We start from the raw sequence: 18,428 nt of genomic DNA on the forward strand, positions 1-18,428 counted from the left end.
TGGCTATATATGGCAGAGAAAAGCCCCTGCTGACCAGTGGCCCTGCCCAACAATGTAGAGACCCTGAAAGAAGCAGCCTTGAGAGCCCCAGTGTCCCACCTGTTCTGTCCTGTCTGGAATCCAGGGCCCAGCCTACTCTATCACCTACCTGCCGGGGCATGACAGTGCAGACATGCTTGTCTGGGATCTGCTGGTTTGCAGGGTAAGCCCCCTCTCCTGACTTCCCTGAGTGGCACACCTCAGAGATACCAAGCCCTTGCCTTGGGGTACGCTTCCAGAACCCTCCCCAGCAAGCATGCCATGGGCAGGACTTGGATGGCAGGCAACTCTCATAGTATGGCGCTGCTTGCTACCATTGAACATGTACCCCATTTGCCAATGGGGACTCTAGGGTCCCAACTTAGTCATTGGCTACCAAAAGGTGGTAGGTAGTGGGGGGCGCTCTAGCTGCATCAGACCAGTATGTGATGAGGCTGAGGCAGTAGCCATCTCACAGAGGCAGGAAAAGAGTCAACTCAAGTCACTTCACCAGTGAGTCAGGGCTTCCTCTGCTGGCACCCTTTGGGTCACAGCTGGGAGAAGTGGCAGACAAAGTGACACAAACACCTGCTTAGGCAAAACTCTGACACCTCCCGAACTCAAGGCCCTAGAGAGCAGAACTACTCACTTGTCCTGTTTTGTTTGGGTTTTGGGGTTGTGGGGGTGGTTCTTTTTTATTTTGTGTGTGTGTGTGTGTGTGTGTGTGTGTGAGAGAGAGAGAGAGAGAGAGAGAGAGAGAGAGAGAGAGAGAGAGAGAGAGAGAGAGAATGTGCATGCCTCAACTGAGAAAATGCCTCCATCAGATTGGCCTGCAGGGCATTTTCTTGATTAAAGATTTATGTGGGAGGGCTCAATCCAGCATGGGTGGTGCTATTCCCGTTCCTGGGCAGGTGGTCCAGGGTGATACAAAAAAGCAAATACAGCAAGCCAGCCAGACGTTGTGTAGTGGGTTCCTCGAGATTGAAACATTGTATCTGGTAGGGAAGCTCCTTAAGATAGAAAGTAACCACACAAAATAGCCTCAGGAAGTCTCTGAAACTGACCAGACTCACTAGGCCCCTCCCTCCCAAGAATAAACAAGACTTGAGGAGAGTGACTCTCAGAGAAGACAGGTGCCTGGAAGAAGCAGAGCAGCTTGAAAGCAGAAACCAGCTGAGTTGTCTGGGGTGGGCTTAGGCCAACTGAGGCACCCAGAAAGGGCACTCCCCAACCTGTTGAGCTAGCTGCCTGCAGGCTGTGCCGTGTTCCCCAGGTTCCAAGCTTTTTGCAATCTGTCACCCATGCCGGGGTGGGCTTTGGTGACGCGGCTGTCTTTGAGTCATTTCTGCCACTGTAAGCAACCCCTCACCCATGTTTCTGTAAGTGACCCCAGTAAAACTCATGGGATGTCCAAGTGGGACTCTGATAGTAACTACACCTTAGCCTGTGGTGGGAGGAGACACTGTGGGTGCTGCATCTCCTCAGGCAAAGTTTGCCAAACAGCCTCTGCTTCAGCTCCTGCCTCCAGGTCGCTGGCTTTGAGTTCCTGCCCAGACTTCAGTCACCAAGTGTGTCCTGAGAGTTGTAAGCTGAAGTAAACCTTGAACACTTGGTCCCCAGCTAGTGGTCATTTAGAGAGGGTTGGGTGGTATAACCTCCCTGGGAGCTGTATAATCAGAGGGTGTGTTAGGCCATTTTAAAAGACTTTGCCACTTCAAGTTAGCTTTCTTGGTTCCCAGTTTATAGACCTAGATGTGAGTTCTCAACTGCACATGCAGCACCATGTATGGCTACTTATCTTTCCCATGCCCAGTCCCCAGCCATGACACCTGTCTATGCCTCCGTTTCTTCCTCTACAGTAAGGGGTGACAGTGGCAGCCCCTCCCTCCTGTGGAAAAAGTGTAGACATGAGTAGGGAGGTCAGACTGTCTGACCCCTAGGTCCTCTAATAATGCCAACCCCCCCCAAGACTAAACATTAAGTCAATGACAGTGTCCAGAGCTGATCCCTGAAGGATCTGTCCTTCCCCATCAGTCCCTAAAGATCTCAAGGGAGCCAGCCAGACGGGCCTGGAACAAGCCAAAAGACTCCAGCATTGGCCCTATCCATGGGTAGCCACATGCATGCTGACCTCAGCCCCCGCAGTCTGGGACCACTGGTGGCCTCACTTCATACTCCCTCTTCTACTGACTCCAGCTCATACCCTAGCCAAACTGGGGCCACTCATTCCCATGTCCCTCATCTGTCTAGCCTGGCCCAAATAACAGCCCAGGGACTTGCAAAGTCACCCTACTGTCCCCAACATCTCCCCTCAGTGTCACTAAACATATCCAGGCACAGGACTTTGGGGTCTGGATGCTGTTTGGAAAATGCCTTCCCGATGCAAACCCGCTGTGGCTCTCTGCCTATGGAATGTCTGTGTCAGCAACAGGGACCACTCCCACCTCCCAGTCAGCCCAGCTCCCTCCCCAAGCAAGCAACCACTAGTTTCCTCTGTCTTGATTCCCCCCCCAAATACCACAGTGACTCCCCCAAATAACATTACTTCCTCCAGAGTCAGGAGGCCCTCTGACTCTAGGCAGCGGGGCAGAATTGGCATCTCCCAGGGACACCAAGAGCTAAGAGCCACGGGCCCCCGCTCCTGCTCTGTGGGTCTGTCTCCTAGTGTCATCCTTGGATACCCTCTCCATGATTCCTTTACCAAGGCTTTATCCTGGTCCAAACTTGGATATCAAACACCTTAAGTACATGTTACTGGGCCCCAAAGAAATGAGCAGTGCCCAGGCTGCCCCAGCTGAGTACAGAATGGGTGAGGTATGGGGGCACAGAAGCATAATGTCTGAGGGTGGTGGTGGGGTCTATTTAGGTCCAGGTTCCTAGGAGCTCAGAGATGACTCCCAGAGATGAGGCTCACTCCCCACCCTGCCCATGCTCCCACATGGCAATATCCCACAGGGGGGAACTGCCTGTGTTGACCTGGCGAAGAAACATCACGACCGACTCCCCAGCAGGCAGGGGAGGGGTACAGAGGAGAGGGGGGAGGAGGCAGGGGCCTTTAGAGACGGTACTGAGGTCTAAAGCTGAGGTCCTAAGCCACCCCGTGGTGGGGAGAGGTGTGTGGTGAAACAGGCAGTGATGTCCATAGGCATCTTCACACGCCCGCTGTGCTGGGCTGTCTAGGCATGCTCCCAGGTGGACCTCAGGAGAGGTGAACGGAGGGTCTATTCCAGGAGCAGCAAAGGGGCAGACAGCCCATGCGGACAGAGCAGGGTGGGCTGTCAGCAGGACAGGGCCAGGCTCATGCCAACTGCATCTCCAGCTACACAGGGAGGAGGGCCAGACAGGGGCTGGGGATGGTTACCTTGGTGGACACGACCCAGAATCCGCTGGGAAGAGTCTCAGTGAAGGACTGTCTGTGCAGACTGGCCCGTGGAGATGTCGGGAGGACTGCCTTCGTTGAGTCAGTCAGAGAAGGCAGACTCAGCCTGGGGTCGGGGTGGAGGGGGTGCTATTTCCTATACAGCAGGGCCTGAGCTGCATGAGTGGAGAGACAGCTGAGCACCGATTTGTATGCACGCATGCGTGTATGCAAGCAAGCATGCATGCATGTATGTGCATCATTTCTCTCTGCTCTTGACTGTGGATGTGTTGGGACCAGCGGTCTGAAGCTCTGCCGCTAGGACTGCAACCTGGAATTGTGAGTTAAAATAGATCCTTTCCCCCAACTTTGCTTTTTTGTTGTTGTTTTTGGTTTTGGGGTTTGTGTGTGTGTGTGTGTGTGTGTGTGTGTGTGTGTGTGTGTGTGTGTGCGCATGTGTGTTTGTTTTTTCAAGACAGGATTTCTCTGTGTAACAGCTCTGGCTGTCCTAAAACTTGCTCCATAGACCAGGCTGGCCTCAAACTCACAGAGATCCACCTCCCATCTGCCTTGGGAGTGCTAGGATTGAAGACATGCACCACCGCTCTTCAGCCAAATATGCTTTTTATCAGGGCTTTTTTTTTTTTTTGTCAGAGAAGCAGAAATAGAAACCAGAACTGGGATGGAACCTGCATGGGAAAGAGGAACTCGGGCTCTAAGGCCAAGAACGCCACCCCCTCTTACCCTCAAACCTCCTTCCCAGCCAGCATATGCACCTGCTGACTGTTTCTGACCTCTCGCCCCCAGAGGAGGTCAGTCTGCAGTCTGCAGCCAAAATATAGCTCAGCTCGCTTCCCTACAGAGCCCAGGCTCCGCAGTATTCCTCCCAAGCCCTCTCCTACTGCGCTGTATGGAGGTTATTTCAGGAGCAGAGTGTACCAGGGCCCACGCCTGGCCTCAGAGCACAGAGGGTCCTGGCTGTGCCTCCTGGAATCATTCTGAGTGAGCCTTCTGGTAAACCCATTACCAGCCTCTGCTCCTCACCCAAGCGGAGGAAGGAGAATGGATCCAGCTGCCTTCCCTGCCTGTAGCCATTCCTGGCAGGGCCTGGTGGAATTAAGAGCGGCCCCTGTCCTTACAGATGGAGGGCCTCCTGAGCGAGCAGCTTTGACACATGGCCTCTTCTAGAGGCAGTACACCCCAGGGAACACTGAACCCACCCAAAGCACCCAAGACCCCCCCAAAGGCCAGAATAATGCCAGTGAGGCACTACAAAGGTCAGATCTAGGACCATGCAAGGATCTCAGACCATGCACACACAGTGTGCGTTGTCAGTTTCTCAGTGGCTGTCTGCTGTTGGGTCCTCTCTCCCTATGGTTACGTGAGAACACAGGGCCATGATGGGCATCCTACTAAGGATGCATTCACACCCTAGGGGGAGGTCAGTCATCATGGACACCTGAGTCTCACATTGCACTTAAGAGGAGAAAGGGACAAATTGACATCAGTGACTCATCCTGAGTTGAGGTAGGGCCTGACCTGGCCTTATTGGAAGTGACATTTTTTTAGGAATACAGAACGCATGAGCAGGTAGGTGCAAACTTGCTAGGCAAGGAAGAAGAGGAGGTCTGGCAGTGAAGTCGGGACCTGGACAGAGTGCCTGGATCCCAGGGCCTGGCTCACAGCAGAGCAGAAGGTGCCAGCAGACTGTGAGTCCACCAACAGGATGCCTACCTGTCACCTCCATGGCCCAGCTGCCCCTACAGTCACTCCTCCCTACACCTGCTGGATGCCAGGGCAAGGGTTGGCAGCCAACTCCTCCAGGGCACCTGCAGGAGGTCCCAGATACTGCTGCCCCCACCCCCCAATACCCACAGGTATGTAACTCTTGTCATGCCCAAGGCCACTGGAATACATGGTACCCAGACTCTAAGAAACAGTCTGCATCCATGTGTAAGAGTTGCATCAGTGATCTCTGACTCACCAAGGTTTCCCCTACTCTTCAATATATGCATGTATGTATGTATGTATGTATGCATGCATGCATGCATGCATGTATGTATCCTGTTCCCTCTAACCCCTACACTGGCCCTAAGGGGTACATGGGTCCCATAGCAGCCAATTACAGACCGTTCCCCTGTTCCTGCAGTCCGGAGTTGTAAAGGGTTCTAGGATGGGACTCTGGGGTCTGAAGGTTCGATGGAGCTAGGCGTCTAGCTGCGCCCAGCAGGGTCTGAAGTAGGGGGGTAGTGAGAGAACCGTATGTGTGCATTGGAGGGTGGTCTGGGCTGAGACTCACTTCTCAGGATACCTTGGGGGAAGAGCGAGGCCAGGGTGGCAGGTGCCGCCATCATTCAGACCAAACACAATGGGAGAAACAGCAGCCGGAAGACGAGTCCACACAGGAACAAGTCGAGGCCTTGGGGCAAGCAGAGATTGGCGCAGCAGGGGAATAGAGGCAGAGGACCCAAGTGGAGGAGAGATGATGCTGAGGCTAGGTACAGAGATTCACCTGTCCCCGCCCCCAGCCCGCCTCCACCCCGCCCCCACCGCCCTGGAGCTGGCCGTGAGGTCCAGGCCCTGCCAGCCATCTGCTAATCAGGAGGGGCCGGACGGCTTCACTTTCAGGAGACATGAAAGGAAATGAGTCGCTCCGGGTTACACAAGACAGGACATGCTTTATGGTAGCTCAGCATCCCTGCTATCCGCCAGTTATTGGTCTACTCAGGAGTCGAGTAGACCACCAGGGAGTAAAGCCAGGAAGTCCAGCTGAGGTACCAGGAGGACACGAGAGAAGGGTTGCCTGGAGCCTCCCTTCCCCAGCCCAGAAGACCCCCCTAGTCCAGTGCAGAAGCTTCCAGAACCAGGGCAAGATCTTGCCTGCATCGTCTGATGGTCATATTCTCAATGGGGAGACTTGTCTTCTTCCCCCCGGGATACCAGCCAAGATTCCTAGAACACTTTGGGGCCTACCGTTGTACTGTCTACTTCCTTTCTATAGGCTTAGCTTGAGAATGAAGCTCTATTTATTTATTGTTTGCTGGTTTATTCATTAGGAGGCAGTCTCTACAGCCCCAAGCTGGCCTCAAAAGCAGAGGAGGGTGACCTTGAACTTCTGATCCTCCTGCATCCTTCTCCCAAGTCTAAAGACTGTAGGCTTAAGCCACCATGAAATGCGTGTAGTCCTGGGGATTTGAACCCAAGGCTTTGGGTATGTTAGGCAAGTGCTCTAACACAGCCCCAGCCCCAGGATTGAGGGACCCCGAGTCATGCTGTCCCACGTCAGCACTCGGGGACTCACACCTAGACCTTCATGACATGTAGCTCTTCCCTCTGCAGGGTCTGCCTGAGCCCACAGTACTTTCTGCCAAGAAGGAGGGTGTTGGTGTTTACCAGAGGCTACACCTGCCTACCCTGGGGTGTCCCCTGGAGAACTGGCCCCAGTGCTCTTGACTTTGGGAAGGTGTGACAAGCCTCTGTGCTGTTGCCATTGCCACTGGCGACGTAGTGACCTTGAAGGCTATTGCTTTCCTGCCTTGGCCTCAACCAAGAGTCTACCTGCCAGCTTGCTCACCAGAGGAATAAGTGTGTGCCAGCAACGGGAAATGAGAACCTTCAACGCTCAGCACCTCTGATGGAGGGAGGCCTTGGCCATGGACGTCCCTGGAAATCCCGCCACCGGCCTGGAAGGATCGCATTTTGTAGTTGGGTTTCCCTGCCATATCCAGAGGACACTGGACTGGGAAAGCCCCCGTTCTGGCCCTGACAGGGAGAAGACTATGAATGCCTGTGGCCCGGGAGCCAGGCCCATGCCTAGCTCTAGGGCCCACAGGTGTGTGGCCACATCCCCCCAGCCTGAGACTCTCCCTGCTAAACTAAGTGCCTCATTTGGTACACCATCAACAGCAGGAACTGACTCAACAGGGAGCTACGTGCTGAGCCAGGACAGAAGCCGGCAGAACTGGCATTTGGCGAGGCCTCTTCCTCCTAGATGGCACTCGGGTCTTCCTTAGAGGGTGGCTGGAGCAACAGGCTCACTTCAGGTTTCCTTGCAACCACCTCCCTTCATGTGGCCAACACCGCAGGTTAAACTTACCATCCAAGTTCACAGAGGACATCGGTAGACGCAAACACCAGCTACGTGCCGGGTACTGCTGACCAGAGAAACGGACCTCTCCTACATCCCAAAGGCCCGGAGAGAAAGGAGAGGGTCCCAGGGGGAGCAGACGCCGTGCAAGCATCCAAGGACAGGACCCTGTGGCTCTCCTGAGGCCACTCTGAACTTCACCAGCCCTGGCATCACCATACCCTCTGCTTGGGATTCTTGCAGTCACTGCTACCCCCCTGTGTGAAACTTGGGAGGCTTCCCCTGCATGTCTGCCTCCTTGAGGACAATGTTCTCAGGAACAGCCTATAACCATCCCAGCTTTACCTTTAAAACCCCTACTGTCAGCCAGGCGGTGGTGGCATGCACACCTTTAATCCCAGCACTCGGGAGGCAGAGGCAGGAGGATCTCTGTGAGTTTGAGGCCGGCCTGGTCTAACAGAGCGAGTTCCAGGACAGCCTCCAAGACAATACAGAGAAATCATGTCTCAAAAAAAAAATCCCTACAGCTGAGGGATGGAAAGAGAGGGGCCTGGGTCAGCAGTGGCCCAGCGCCATCCCACATGGTACCTGTGAGTGCCAGGAGCATAGCGGGCATCTCAGTCACTGTCCTTCCTGTCCACTGAGGCCAGGCTACCCCAAGGAGTACAAAATCCACAGGCACTAAAGACTTTGGGAAGACTCCATAGGAATGCTGCTTCCCGGGGTCCAGACCCTGCATAGCAAGAGGGTTCGAGAAGGCTCTACTGCCAAGGAGGTGCAGACAAATATACGGCCACACCAGGTGCCGGGCACAAGAATAGGGGTCTAAAGCAGCACCACTGGCCCCGCCTGCGGACCAGTACAGCTGGCCTGGGTCAGCCGCCGTCAGACTGTCCTAATCTGAACTGCAACCGCTGTCAGACTGTCCTAATCAGAACTGCAATTTACTTCCCACGTTCCTTCGTCTCCCTAGGGACAGAGAGGACCTGGTGGAGCTCTCGGGCAACAAGGCTGCATTAGTGGGTGTGACAGAAATGGGACTGGAGTCACTGTGACAGCTGAGAGCGGGTGAGACGGCTCCTTGGGAACCCTGGTTTGGGGGGAGCCTCCTTGGGGACAGTGACGTAGTGTCCAAGAAGACCTGGAGCCCACAGGCTTCTCGTGAACATTCCATGGTGATCCCAGCTCTACCTTTAAACCCCTACAGCTGATGGGGGAAAGAGAAGGGACTGAGACAGAAGACCAAGCCTCCCCCAGGGAAGAGCTGTCCATTTCCCCTGGAGAAAGCCCCACCCAGCCCCTGTCCTGGGCACCAGGGGTCCCTTTCGCAGTCTCCTTTATCTTCTGGCAGGAGTGGACTGGGCTGGGCTGGGGGCATCTCCTGCAAAGCCCTATCCTGAATAGGAGGGCAGTCCTGCAGACCTGAACCAGAAAGGGCTCCCAAGCCTCACCTTCCCACCCTCCCCAAAGCCCCCATCCTCCCCACCCCACCCCCCACCCCGACATGAGAAGCCCTGGCCACCCGCCTGACAGCACTAACTTCTCAAAATAAGATAAAATAACTCTCCCCGTACAACTCAACTCCACAAGAGTCTTCAGGCCATTCGCTCCGTTTGATGTAAGATCTGGACCCATCTTACAGATGGGAACGCTTAAGAAATGAACTCCACCAGGCAATGGTGGTGGCGCACGCCTTTAATCCCAGCACATGTGGGAGGCAGAAGCAGGTGGATCTCTGTGAGTTCCAGCCTGGTCTACAAAGCGAGTTCCAGGGACAGCCAGGGCTGTCTGGAAAAAAAAAGAGAGAAAAGAAAAGAAATGAGCTCCAAGCCAGAGGGCAGCCCAGGCAGGAAGCAAGGGAAAGGAAACTGTGGCTTTTGGAGCTTGCCTGAACTTGCCAGAAGCCCCAGGCCTGATGTAGGACCTGCCCCCATCAGGACCCAGGTAAAGGGAAGACAGAGGAGGTGACAGCCCAGGTCAAAGGCTGGCCATCCTCAGAGCCCCTCCCCTGTCCACGATCTGCCGCTAATACTGGCCTGGGGACCGGCAGTCTGCTGGAGTGATGCAGGCCTCAGCCTCCAACCGTGTCCTCTGAGTCCTCTAGTGACTTAGGAGCTGAGAATCCTGCCCATCCTCTTTTGTTGCACAGACACACACACACACACACACACACACACACACACACGCACACTCACGCGCATGCACACACACACACAAACATGCAAACATGCATTCACACACCCAGCAGCAGATAAAAATGGGTCTCACCAAAGGTAGGCCTATCGCACATGGGCCTGGGGCCTACCTATTCAGGGCTAGTCCAGAGCAGAGGCCAGTTCCCACCCAGCATGGCAGAAGCAGCGGCTAGTGTCACTCTGGCTACCCAGTCCAGCTGATTGGACTCAGCCCTGGCCCCAGCAGAGTGTCCCAAAACATGACGTACACCAGCCTGGACCAGGTCTCGGGGCCCCGGGGCCAAGATACCTCCGGCCAGACTCCCAAGCCAGTACTCAGTTTTTTACAGCGGCTATTCATCACTCACAGCGGTTTCTGGGCTCACCCCACCATCAACTCTGCACACACCTCCCTGCCGCGTGAGCAGGCAAGGCCGTCCTTCCCTCCTGGGATGTCTTCATTTCCTACACGGCCTGTGCTCACACACACAGGCTGCCACCCCTCCCCTCCCCGCGAGCTATGCTGCCTCTCTTACTTGCCAGAGGAGGCTGGGCTGGCAGGGAACACACACACACACAAAAAACACAGCAGGCTCCTGGCTCTCAGTAGAGGCCCCTTGGCCATGAGGTGACTTAGAACTCCAATCATCCCAAACTTGAGCTGGGACATGAACCCCACAGTGTGGGGGGGGGAGCAAAGGGGGAGTGGGACCAGGGAAGAGACAGGAAGGAGAGAGAAGGCGGGTGCTGCTGGAATGCAAGGTCTGAGGCCAACCCATCCCCTGCCCAAGACTCGGCCATCTGGCCATGCCACCGCCTCTACCCACCTCAGCCAGAAGGCAAGGACCTGGTCTACCCTCAGGGTCCCCAAACAGAGACTCCAATATCTCATTAAAGGAACAGAAGCAGAGCTTGGAACCACAGGCCCACAACCCCAGATAATCAGGAGGCTAAGTTGGGAAGATCTCACGTTCCAGGCCTGCCTGGGCGACAGAGTGAGATCCAAGAGAGCCTGGGAAATTTAGTCAGGCCCCCATCTCAAAGAGGGCTCGGGGTATAGCTTAGTGGCGGAGTGTGCTTGCCTGGCCCAAGTCCAGCAGCATCCACGGGCGGCCAGCTTTGGCCCTGGCTCATCACTCTTCTCTGATTTCTTTCTACCTCATGCCCGGGGCGCGCAAGTGGAGGCTAGCCTGGTTGGATTGCTGGCACCGAGCTCAGCTCCCAGATGTTCACGTCCCACCGGGATGGTCATCAACGCCACACACCTGCCCCAGGGTACATGCCGCTACAAACTCCAGCTTCTGGGAGGGAGAGGATGGGAAGCAAGTCCCGATACACACCCAAGAGCATCCCTCTGCCAGACTGGACAGATGTAAACGGGATGAAGGCGGCAGTTCTTTCTCCGGGGCTCTGTGGGGTCTTTTGGGGGGGGGGTCATCCTTCCCCGTGCCTTAACACATGCCCGCCTGGAACCCCACGGTAGAGCTTCCGCCCCGCTCTCCTGGGCTGTAAGAAGTATGGGGCCAGCAGAGCCAAGGTCTGAGACCCATTGCATCACCGCCAAAGCAACTGACCAAAATCTGGAGCAGGACGGCTGGGCAGGGAGAGCCCTGGGTGGCAAGAAACACGCCACCCCAAGCACCATTTCATCCTGACGCTGGGTTCTTTGGCCCACACGCTGATGTCTGTGTGTGGGGGGGGTGTCTTCAAGACTATGCTGGGCCTTCCCTGCAGGCTCCGAAGAGACCCTATGCCTGGCGCATTACGGCCTGCCCCAGAGACAGGGGTAACTCTGGGTTATCTACCCTTGTGTAAGAGCTGCCAGATAGGTAGACACCAGCACAAGTGACTGCTTGGTCAGGCCAGGCACTGGCCAGCCAGCCACATGGATAAATGCCACACACTCCAGGAGGAGGACCAGAGCATGGGAATACCGGGAGTCTTCCCTTCCTTGACCTGGTGTTCCGTATACCACTGAAGAGAGGGGTTCCAGACTCCCAGTCGGGTCTGGGGGCCCGTGGGCAATCGGTTGCCTCAGGCCAGCCCCATCTGGGAAGTCACAGGGCCGAGAGCCCGATTCCCTCTTGGGAGAGGAAGAAGCGGCCATGGGAAGGGGGCTGCGGGGCAGGTGGCACGTGGGGTGGGGGTGGGGGGGCATATAACCAACACTTGGTTAGATGAACTGGCTCACGGCAAGCTGTCCAGGGTCAGGACAGAACCACGCCCTTCAGTCTCCTCCTCAAACCAGCTTAGCAGCGAGCACTCCCTCCTTTCAGAGGAAGATAACCGCACCCCCCGCCCCCGCCAGGCTTACTAAGGTGATGAAGGTGGCTCTCTAGGATCTGTGACTGACAGGGACCTGTCAGTCTCCTCCTAGGATGCATCTATGGGTCACAGTGGGGGACTCTGCCCCATATGTACAGCCATGTCACAGAGATACAAGAACAGGGTAGGGCGAGCTGCTCCCTAGAATTGACTTACGATGCCACCTCGAATCACGGATCCATCTCTAATGCTGGTGCCAACCTAAGCCCCAAATCTCTGCTGGCAAGAAGTCCTGGGCAGGGGGTGGGGGGTGGGTGGTGGGGGGGGGGAACCAAGTGGACCTGCAAGCAGATGTCTCAGCTCTAAAGGGGGACTGGGGACATGGGCATGGGGACACTGGCACAGTCATTAACCCTGATCTCCTGGGATGCTGACCTTCAACTCCAAACCCATGCTTCCTTTTTCAGGCTACACGCACGGAGGTGCAGGCCTAGCACTGCCCCATGGCCTGGGACATGACCCTAGGTCACAGCAACATCCCCCACCTCCGACCTCCCGCTGGCCATAAGGAACAAGTTCGAAGGGAGAGCATGGGAATCTGTTCCAGAATGTCTCACACAGAGCGGACACTCCCCCACCCCCCACCCCCAGCCGCAGCCCCTACGTCTCAGTGCCTCTCCCCACCCAAAGTCCAGCAGACTAGGCCTCCACGTGTGGGCAGATGGTTCACAGATGGGTGGTTGGGAGGGCTGGAGACGGTGTGACACTTAACTGGGGCTGGGGCAAAAGATGACAAGTGACCACCTGATAGAGAGAGAGCAGAGGGACAGGCTGTTCACCCAGGCCCAGAACCCTGACCACTGATGGCCCCAGACGATCCAAGAGACTCAGCTATTCAAACCCAGCCCTGGGTTCAGATGCCAGGGCAGCCAGAGAACGAGGGGCTTGGGGACAGCAGGGCCCCCTCCATCCTCCTGGCCCCCTCCCCCCTCTCTGTCCTCCTCCCCTCTTGTTCCCTGTGTCTCCCCCAGGATTGCCTTTTGTCTGGTCTTGATTTTTGCTGGCTGCCTACCAGCAATGCTGGGGCGGGGTTACAGAGCCCGTCCAAGTTGCTTCCAGCCCCAGGCCTCTGACAGTCCCTGACAGGCAGGCGAGGCTCCTATGGGTGCCGCCTGGCATCCCACAGGGATGCGGCCCTTCCCCCATGGGGACTCAGCACCTAGTACTAAGCTTGGGCTTGCCCCTGGCTCTTACCACCCCCCTCCCCCCTCCCCTTCCCAGAGCAGAGCAACGGGACAGGTCATACCTTGGCAGGTTTTGCCGTCACCCTGCAGCTGGTGGCCAGGCGGACAGCGGCAGTAGAAACCACCCACGGTGTTGCAGCAAGGGCCTTCACAGCCCCCATTGGCATTGGCACACTCATCTACATCTGTGGCGAGAAAGGCAGATGAGCATTTAGCCGTGGAAACTCAGCGTCCCCCAGGGGATAGGGGGGCATTAGCTAAGAGGACAGGCCCCCAAGGGGGACCCAATGAACAGACCAAGAGCCATACTGCCATCCCCCCCCACTTCTCCCTAGCATCCGGTGTAACGGGTCTACAGGACGCCATCTGAGCATCTCATCCAAAGAGGATCTGACTTTCTAGAGCAGGGGTGTAGCCCCCAGGGCATCCTGCGTGCTCCGGTGGACCACCTGTGCTTTCCCAAAGAAAGCAGCCTCCCTTTGCTCTGAAGCTTGGGGGACCCCACAGGACCCCTCTTTGCAGCTGCCAGGACCTTGCCAATGGACTCAACACCCTGGGTCCCACCATGGCAGCTCTGGTCTCCCTCCACGCCCCTATGACCTGGCGGAGCTGTGTCAGGTTAGGGAAGGCAATGAGCACGGAGCCAAAGTTGCGGGACCCATACTTGCCAGGCCCTGAGCCCACGGCTCCTTTTCCTCCACCAGCTCCCGAGGGTACAGAGCACGGGCGGCTACTCTGAGTAGGTCTGTGGACAGCTGAGACGAAGACTCCTGCCTGGGCTCAGTCTTACACAGAAGCAACAGTGTTTCAACTGCCACCCAATCTGGTTAGCCTGGGACTGAAGGGACCAGGGTTCTGGGGGGAGAGGGGGTGGGGTCCAGAGGGATCCAGGACGCCTTACAAGTGTGTAGGCCATCATGCGTGGAGTCAGTTTCTAGCGACTCTGCCCACCAGCCTGTTCAGACTGCCTCAGTTGCGTCCAGGGAGGCTCCTCTAGTGTCCCCAACCACTAACCCACAAAGGCTGAGGCTCTCCCCCATGTAATTTCGAGGCAGGTTTGGGGCAAGGGCACCCCAGCATGTCACAGGCACTGTGGTGATACACTGTTTATGATTTGCAGAAGCAAGGTCCCAGGGAGACGTTTGTCCACCAGTCACGCTGAGGCAAGGGTACAGTCTGAGGCTTGGTGAGAGCTCGCGGAGGCGGGAGCGGCCCATCCAGCCTGAGGCCAAGGTAAGTAAGAAGCTAGTGGCCGGCTGCTTTGCTTTTCTGATCTTCAGCTTGAGGCTTGAACCCCAGGATCAGCCTCTGGACCTTTTATTAGTTTGTGTCACGGGCACACAAGGATAAACCTTTACTCCACCTGCCATCTGCAATTGCTGGGAAGGAGGTCAAACCCTGCCCAGCTACTACCTAGTAGACAGAACCAGGCGTAGACGCTGAGGCCTGAGACAACCCAAGGCTTGCCCAGTGGCCCTAGTATCTTTCGCATCTCCTCAGGAGGTCCTCTAGAAGAACCTCCCGCCTCTAAGCTCAGGGCCTCAGAGATACCCACAGGCCCATGAGAATAGTGGCTGGCCAAAGGACACTGTCCAGCTGCTGCCTCTGGAGTCTTGGAATGTAGCCACCACCAGCCCTGCAAAGTCTACAGTGGGAATTTCCTAGGAATTCCTGGGGAGTTACACAGAGTCTCAGCGGAGGTCACGGCTGGGGTGCCCCTAGGGTCCCCTGTCTGCTGGCCTGACGAGACAACACCGAAGCCAGGCTGGCGGGCCAGGATATGAGGGCGCGACACAGCTTCTGAGGCCCGTCCTGTCATTCAGACCACTGTGCGGGAAGCTGGAGGGGAGGCCAGTGGGGACTCACAGGGCAGGGTCACACACCAAGGTTCTCTCTTAGCACTGTACAAACCCTGGATCCAGGTTAGGGGATCTCACAAGGCCAGGCCTTGGTCAAGCGGGCACCAGGGTGAGAATGTCCATGTCAGCTCAGAACCTCAGGGGGCATGTCTACAGCTTGGCATAACAATGAGGGTCACAGTGCCTGGTACCCGGGATAGACACTTGCTGCCCTGTCACCATAGCACCCCTGAGTATTTCCCTTCACTACTGGGCTAGCCTGAGCTCTGCTCTCATCATCTGCCCTGGGGGGAATCATCCGTAACTGTGTATGTAATCCTCAGAGAAGATCTGACCCCCACCCACCCCAGGGTTCCTCTGTCTCCAGCCCAGGCCCACGGGGGGGGGCTGCGGGAAACAGCAAAGGCTACACAAATTCTACACATAAGAGCTCCAGGACAGAAGCCAGAACACTCACCCCTACTCTCCCTCCCAGGCTCTGACAATCTTTGTCACAACCAGGGAAGCAGGACAGCAGGGCAGAGTGGTCAGGTCCCCCGAGCTGAGCAACCTTCTATGCACATAGCCAGGGTCAGCTGGCTGTCTGGGAAGTGATGGAGGCATGTCAGGGGTGGGGGACAGCTGAGGAAGGTGCCTCCCCCCGCCAATGCTACATTTCAAGTTCTTAGTGACACATGTGCAAACTGTTCCACGTCTGCAATGCCCTGGCTATCCGGGGTCGCTGGCTACAGACACAGGGTTTCCATGCTTTGGGTAGGCGCTTTCATGAAACCCTCTGAAATCAATACGGCCCGGAGGCTGTGGCACTGGCAGGCAGGCAGGCACACACGGGTGACCTGAAGCTAGAGACCTCACCGCTGAATCCACTGGAGGCAGACCTAGCGCCTAGCACAGGGACCCACCAAGTAGCCTGCAGTCCTGGCTTGCACCACCCCTGATGCTGATTCTGATGGCCAAGGATTGTCATTTCAAGACAATAATATGCGACCCTTATGTTCCTTTGCAAAACAAAAGAAAAAAACCTGAACCTTGGCCCCCTTGGACTCCACTCATGGCTCAATAGGATGCTCCTACCTTTCTCAAGGACGGTCCCCGGCCCCACTCCCGAAGGCTAAGACACCTCCACAGTCCACTGCAGCAACCCCATGGCCCACTAGATGTCCCCGAGATGGACCACTAGGACACCCCCTAGGGAATACCTTCACCTTCCTCTTTGCATCCCCCCAAGCCAACGTCAATCCTCAGAGCAGCCCCCTACGGGTTTCCCACGTTGTGAGAAGTGCCAGGAGCCGGTCCCAGGGGCTACACACTGCCCGACGCTATTAGCACGGGACAGATCACAACACGCAAAGACAGAAATCACACACACAAAGACAGATGCCACCACTGTGTGGGAAGCTGGAGGGGAGGCCAGTGGGGACTCACAGGTCAGGGTCACACACCAAGGTTCTCTCTTAGCACTGTACAGACCCTGGATCCAGGTTAGGGGACCTCACAAGGCCAGGCCTTGGTCAAGCGGGCACCAGGGTGGGAATGTCCATGGCAGCTCAGAACCTCCAGAGGGCATGTGTCTACAGGAAAAGCCCTGAGCTTGGAATAACAATGAGGGTCACAGTGCCTGGTACCCTCAGGGGGCGTGTCTACAGGAAAAGCTGTGTGGGAGCCGCCACTGACGACAGGGCCCTCCACCAAGGCAACAAACAGCACTGGAGGGTGAGAGCATCATGGCCTCACCGCGCCAGAAATGCTGACAGGTGCCACCGAAACCCGAGCCCAAAGGGGCTGATTCTTGTAGTGTAAGTGATTCTCGTAGCGTGAAGTCCACCTCGATTTAAACAGAAAAGGGAGTGCTCTTCGCACCGGGTGGGCCCCACTGCTTCGGGGGCCCCAGGACAGTGACTACAATGCAGGTGAGCATCAAGCCGCTTAAGACACCTTGGCATCAGCCGGGCGTTGATGGTGCACGCCTTTAATCCCAGCACTCGGGAGGCAGAGGCAGGCGGATCTCTGTGAGTTCGAGGCCAGCCTGGTCTACAGAGCGAGTTCCAGGACAGCCTCCAAAACAATACAGAGAAACCCTGCCTCAAAAAAAAAAAAAAAAAAAAAGACACCTCGGCATCTTGGCGCCCAGCCTGACAAGGCTTGGCGGGCCCTCGCCTGTACATCCATTACCGGGAGATGCTAAAGGGTACATGGGTGCGGCTCTCGGGGGGTTGGCCTTCCCCAGCCAGGAGAGAGTCTGCAGCATCGACACACACAGCATCTCCATTGGGCAGAGACAAGGCTGTGGCCACTGCCTCACAGATTCGGTCCTGCCAGACCTGGGCACCAGCCCCCCTCAATGCAGCGAGACGCCGTGGGGCTTTTTAGAGGGGCCCACCGCAGGGGACCGAAGCCTAGTTCTAGGAAGCCCAGACAAACAGCCAAGGCTGTGTGACCCCAGGGGACACACTCCATGCTTGGCCCACTCGACCGTCATTAATCATCTAGGATGGAGGTTGCCGGGAGTGGCAGGGCCGCGAGGAGGTTCCAGGAGGAGGTGTGATATGAGGGGGGACTAACTCCCCTCCCCGCTGGAGAAGCAGTTCTAAGCAAAAACACCAAGAACAGTACAAGACCAGGTCCCGGGTTGGGCTGTATCTACACGTCCCTCAGGCCCCAACAGCAGCTGCGTGATAGATGGAACTCTGGCAAGTCAGCTTGGAACACCACCACCACCACCACCACTACCACCAGGGATGTCTGTCTGTCTCCAGGATGCCCAGGCTTCCTCTCCTCCTGGTCAAGGCTGGCTTCAACGTGTCGTTCCAGCCCAGAGGGGCCTTCAGCAAACAGCCGGCCAAGGACAGGACACCGCCGCCTCTCCTTACCCCAACACATTCCCCCACTCCCCGCACACACCCCACAGGGTGAAGGCAACCTTCACACAATGTCCTGTACAGGGACCATCAGAGTAACTGGAAGGGGGAAGAGGCCAGGGTTGGGGACAAGGGGAGAGGCTGTGTCTCCCCCACCGCCCCGCCACGAGAAGCAGCTGTATGGAGACAGTCCCTGCTCACGGGTCATCATCTGGGAACTGGCACTTACAAGATACCCCCTCCCCAACTCCACACTAGATGTGGAGTCCCAAGGGGCCAAATGGCTTGGGCAGGCAACACGCCACCCATCTGCACTGGACCCCAAGCTGGAGTCAGGTTACCACTCAGGAACCCACTGGACCCCAAGCTGGACATCACAATCAGGTTACGACTCAGGAACCTTGCTCTGCATCGGTGGCACTGTGGCCCGGTCCTTGGCACCTCCCGCACGTCACCACTGGGGACACAGCCTGCTTAGCACCCTGCCCCCAGCCATAGAAGGGTTGGACACGAATCCAAGCCCGGCCACACTGGTGCCTATGACCCTGGCTTCATCTGCCCCTAC

The 18,428-nt window shown here is 56.6% G+C and overlaps 1 protein-coding gene across 3 annotated transcripts in view; it reads right to left on the reverse strand.

Moving 5' to 3' along the window:
- The window catches only part of Megf6 (multiple EGF like domains 6), a 103,349-nt gene that overhangs the window by 38,757 nt on the left and 46,164 nt on the right, over window positions 1-18,428 (reverse strand). For all 3 annotated transcript variants that reach the window (XR_002384812.2, XM_040734927.1, XM_005079372.4), the window contains exon 4: window positions 13,209-13,331. Coding sequence is in view for 2 of the 3 variants with exons in the window: in XM_040734927.1 (XP_040590861.1) it covers window positions 13,209-13,331 (123 nt within the window). In the remaining variant the exon portion in view is untranslated. The remainder of the gene's footprint in view (window positions 1-13,208; window positions 13,332-18,428) is intronic.

The sequence above is a fragment of the Mesocricetus auratus genome, unplaced genomic scaffold (genome assembly GCF_017639785.1).
Source record: "Mesocricetus auratus isolate SY011 unplaced genomic scaffold, BCM_Maur_2.0 Super-Scaffold_100042, whole genome shotgun sequence".
In the NCBI taxonomy this organism is placed as follows: Eukaryota; Metazoa; Chordata; class Mammalia; order Rodentia; family Cricetidae; genus Mesocricetus; species Mesocricetus auratus.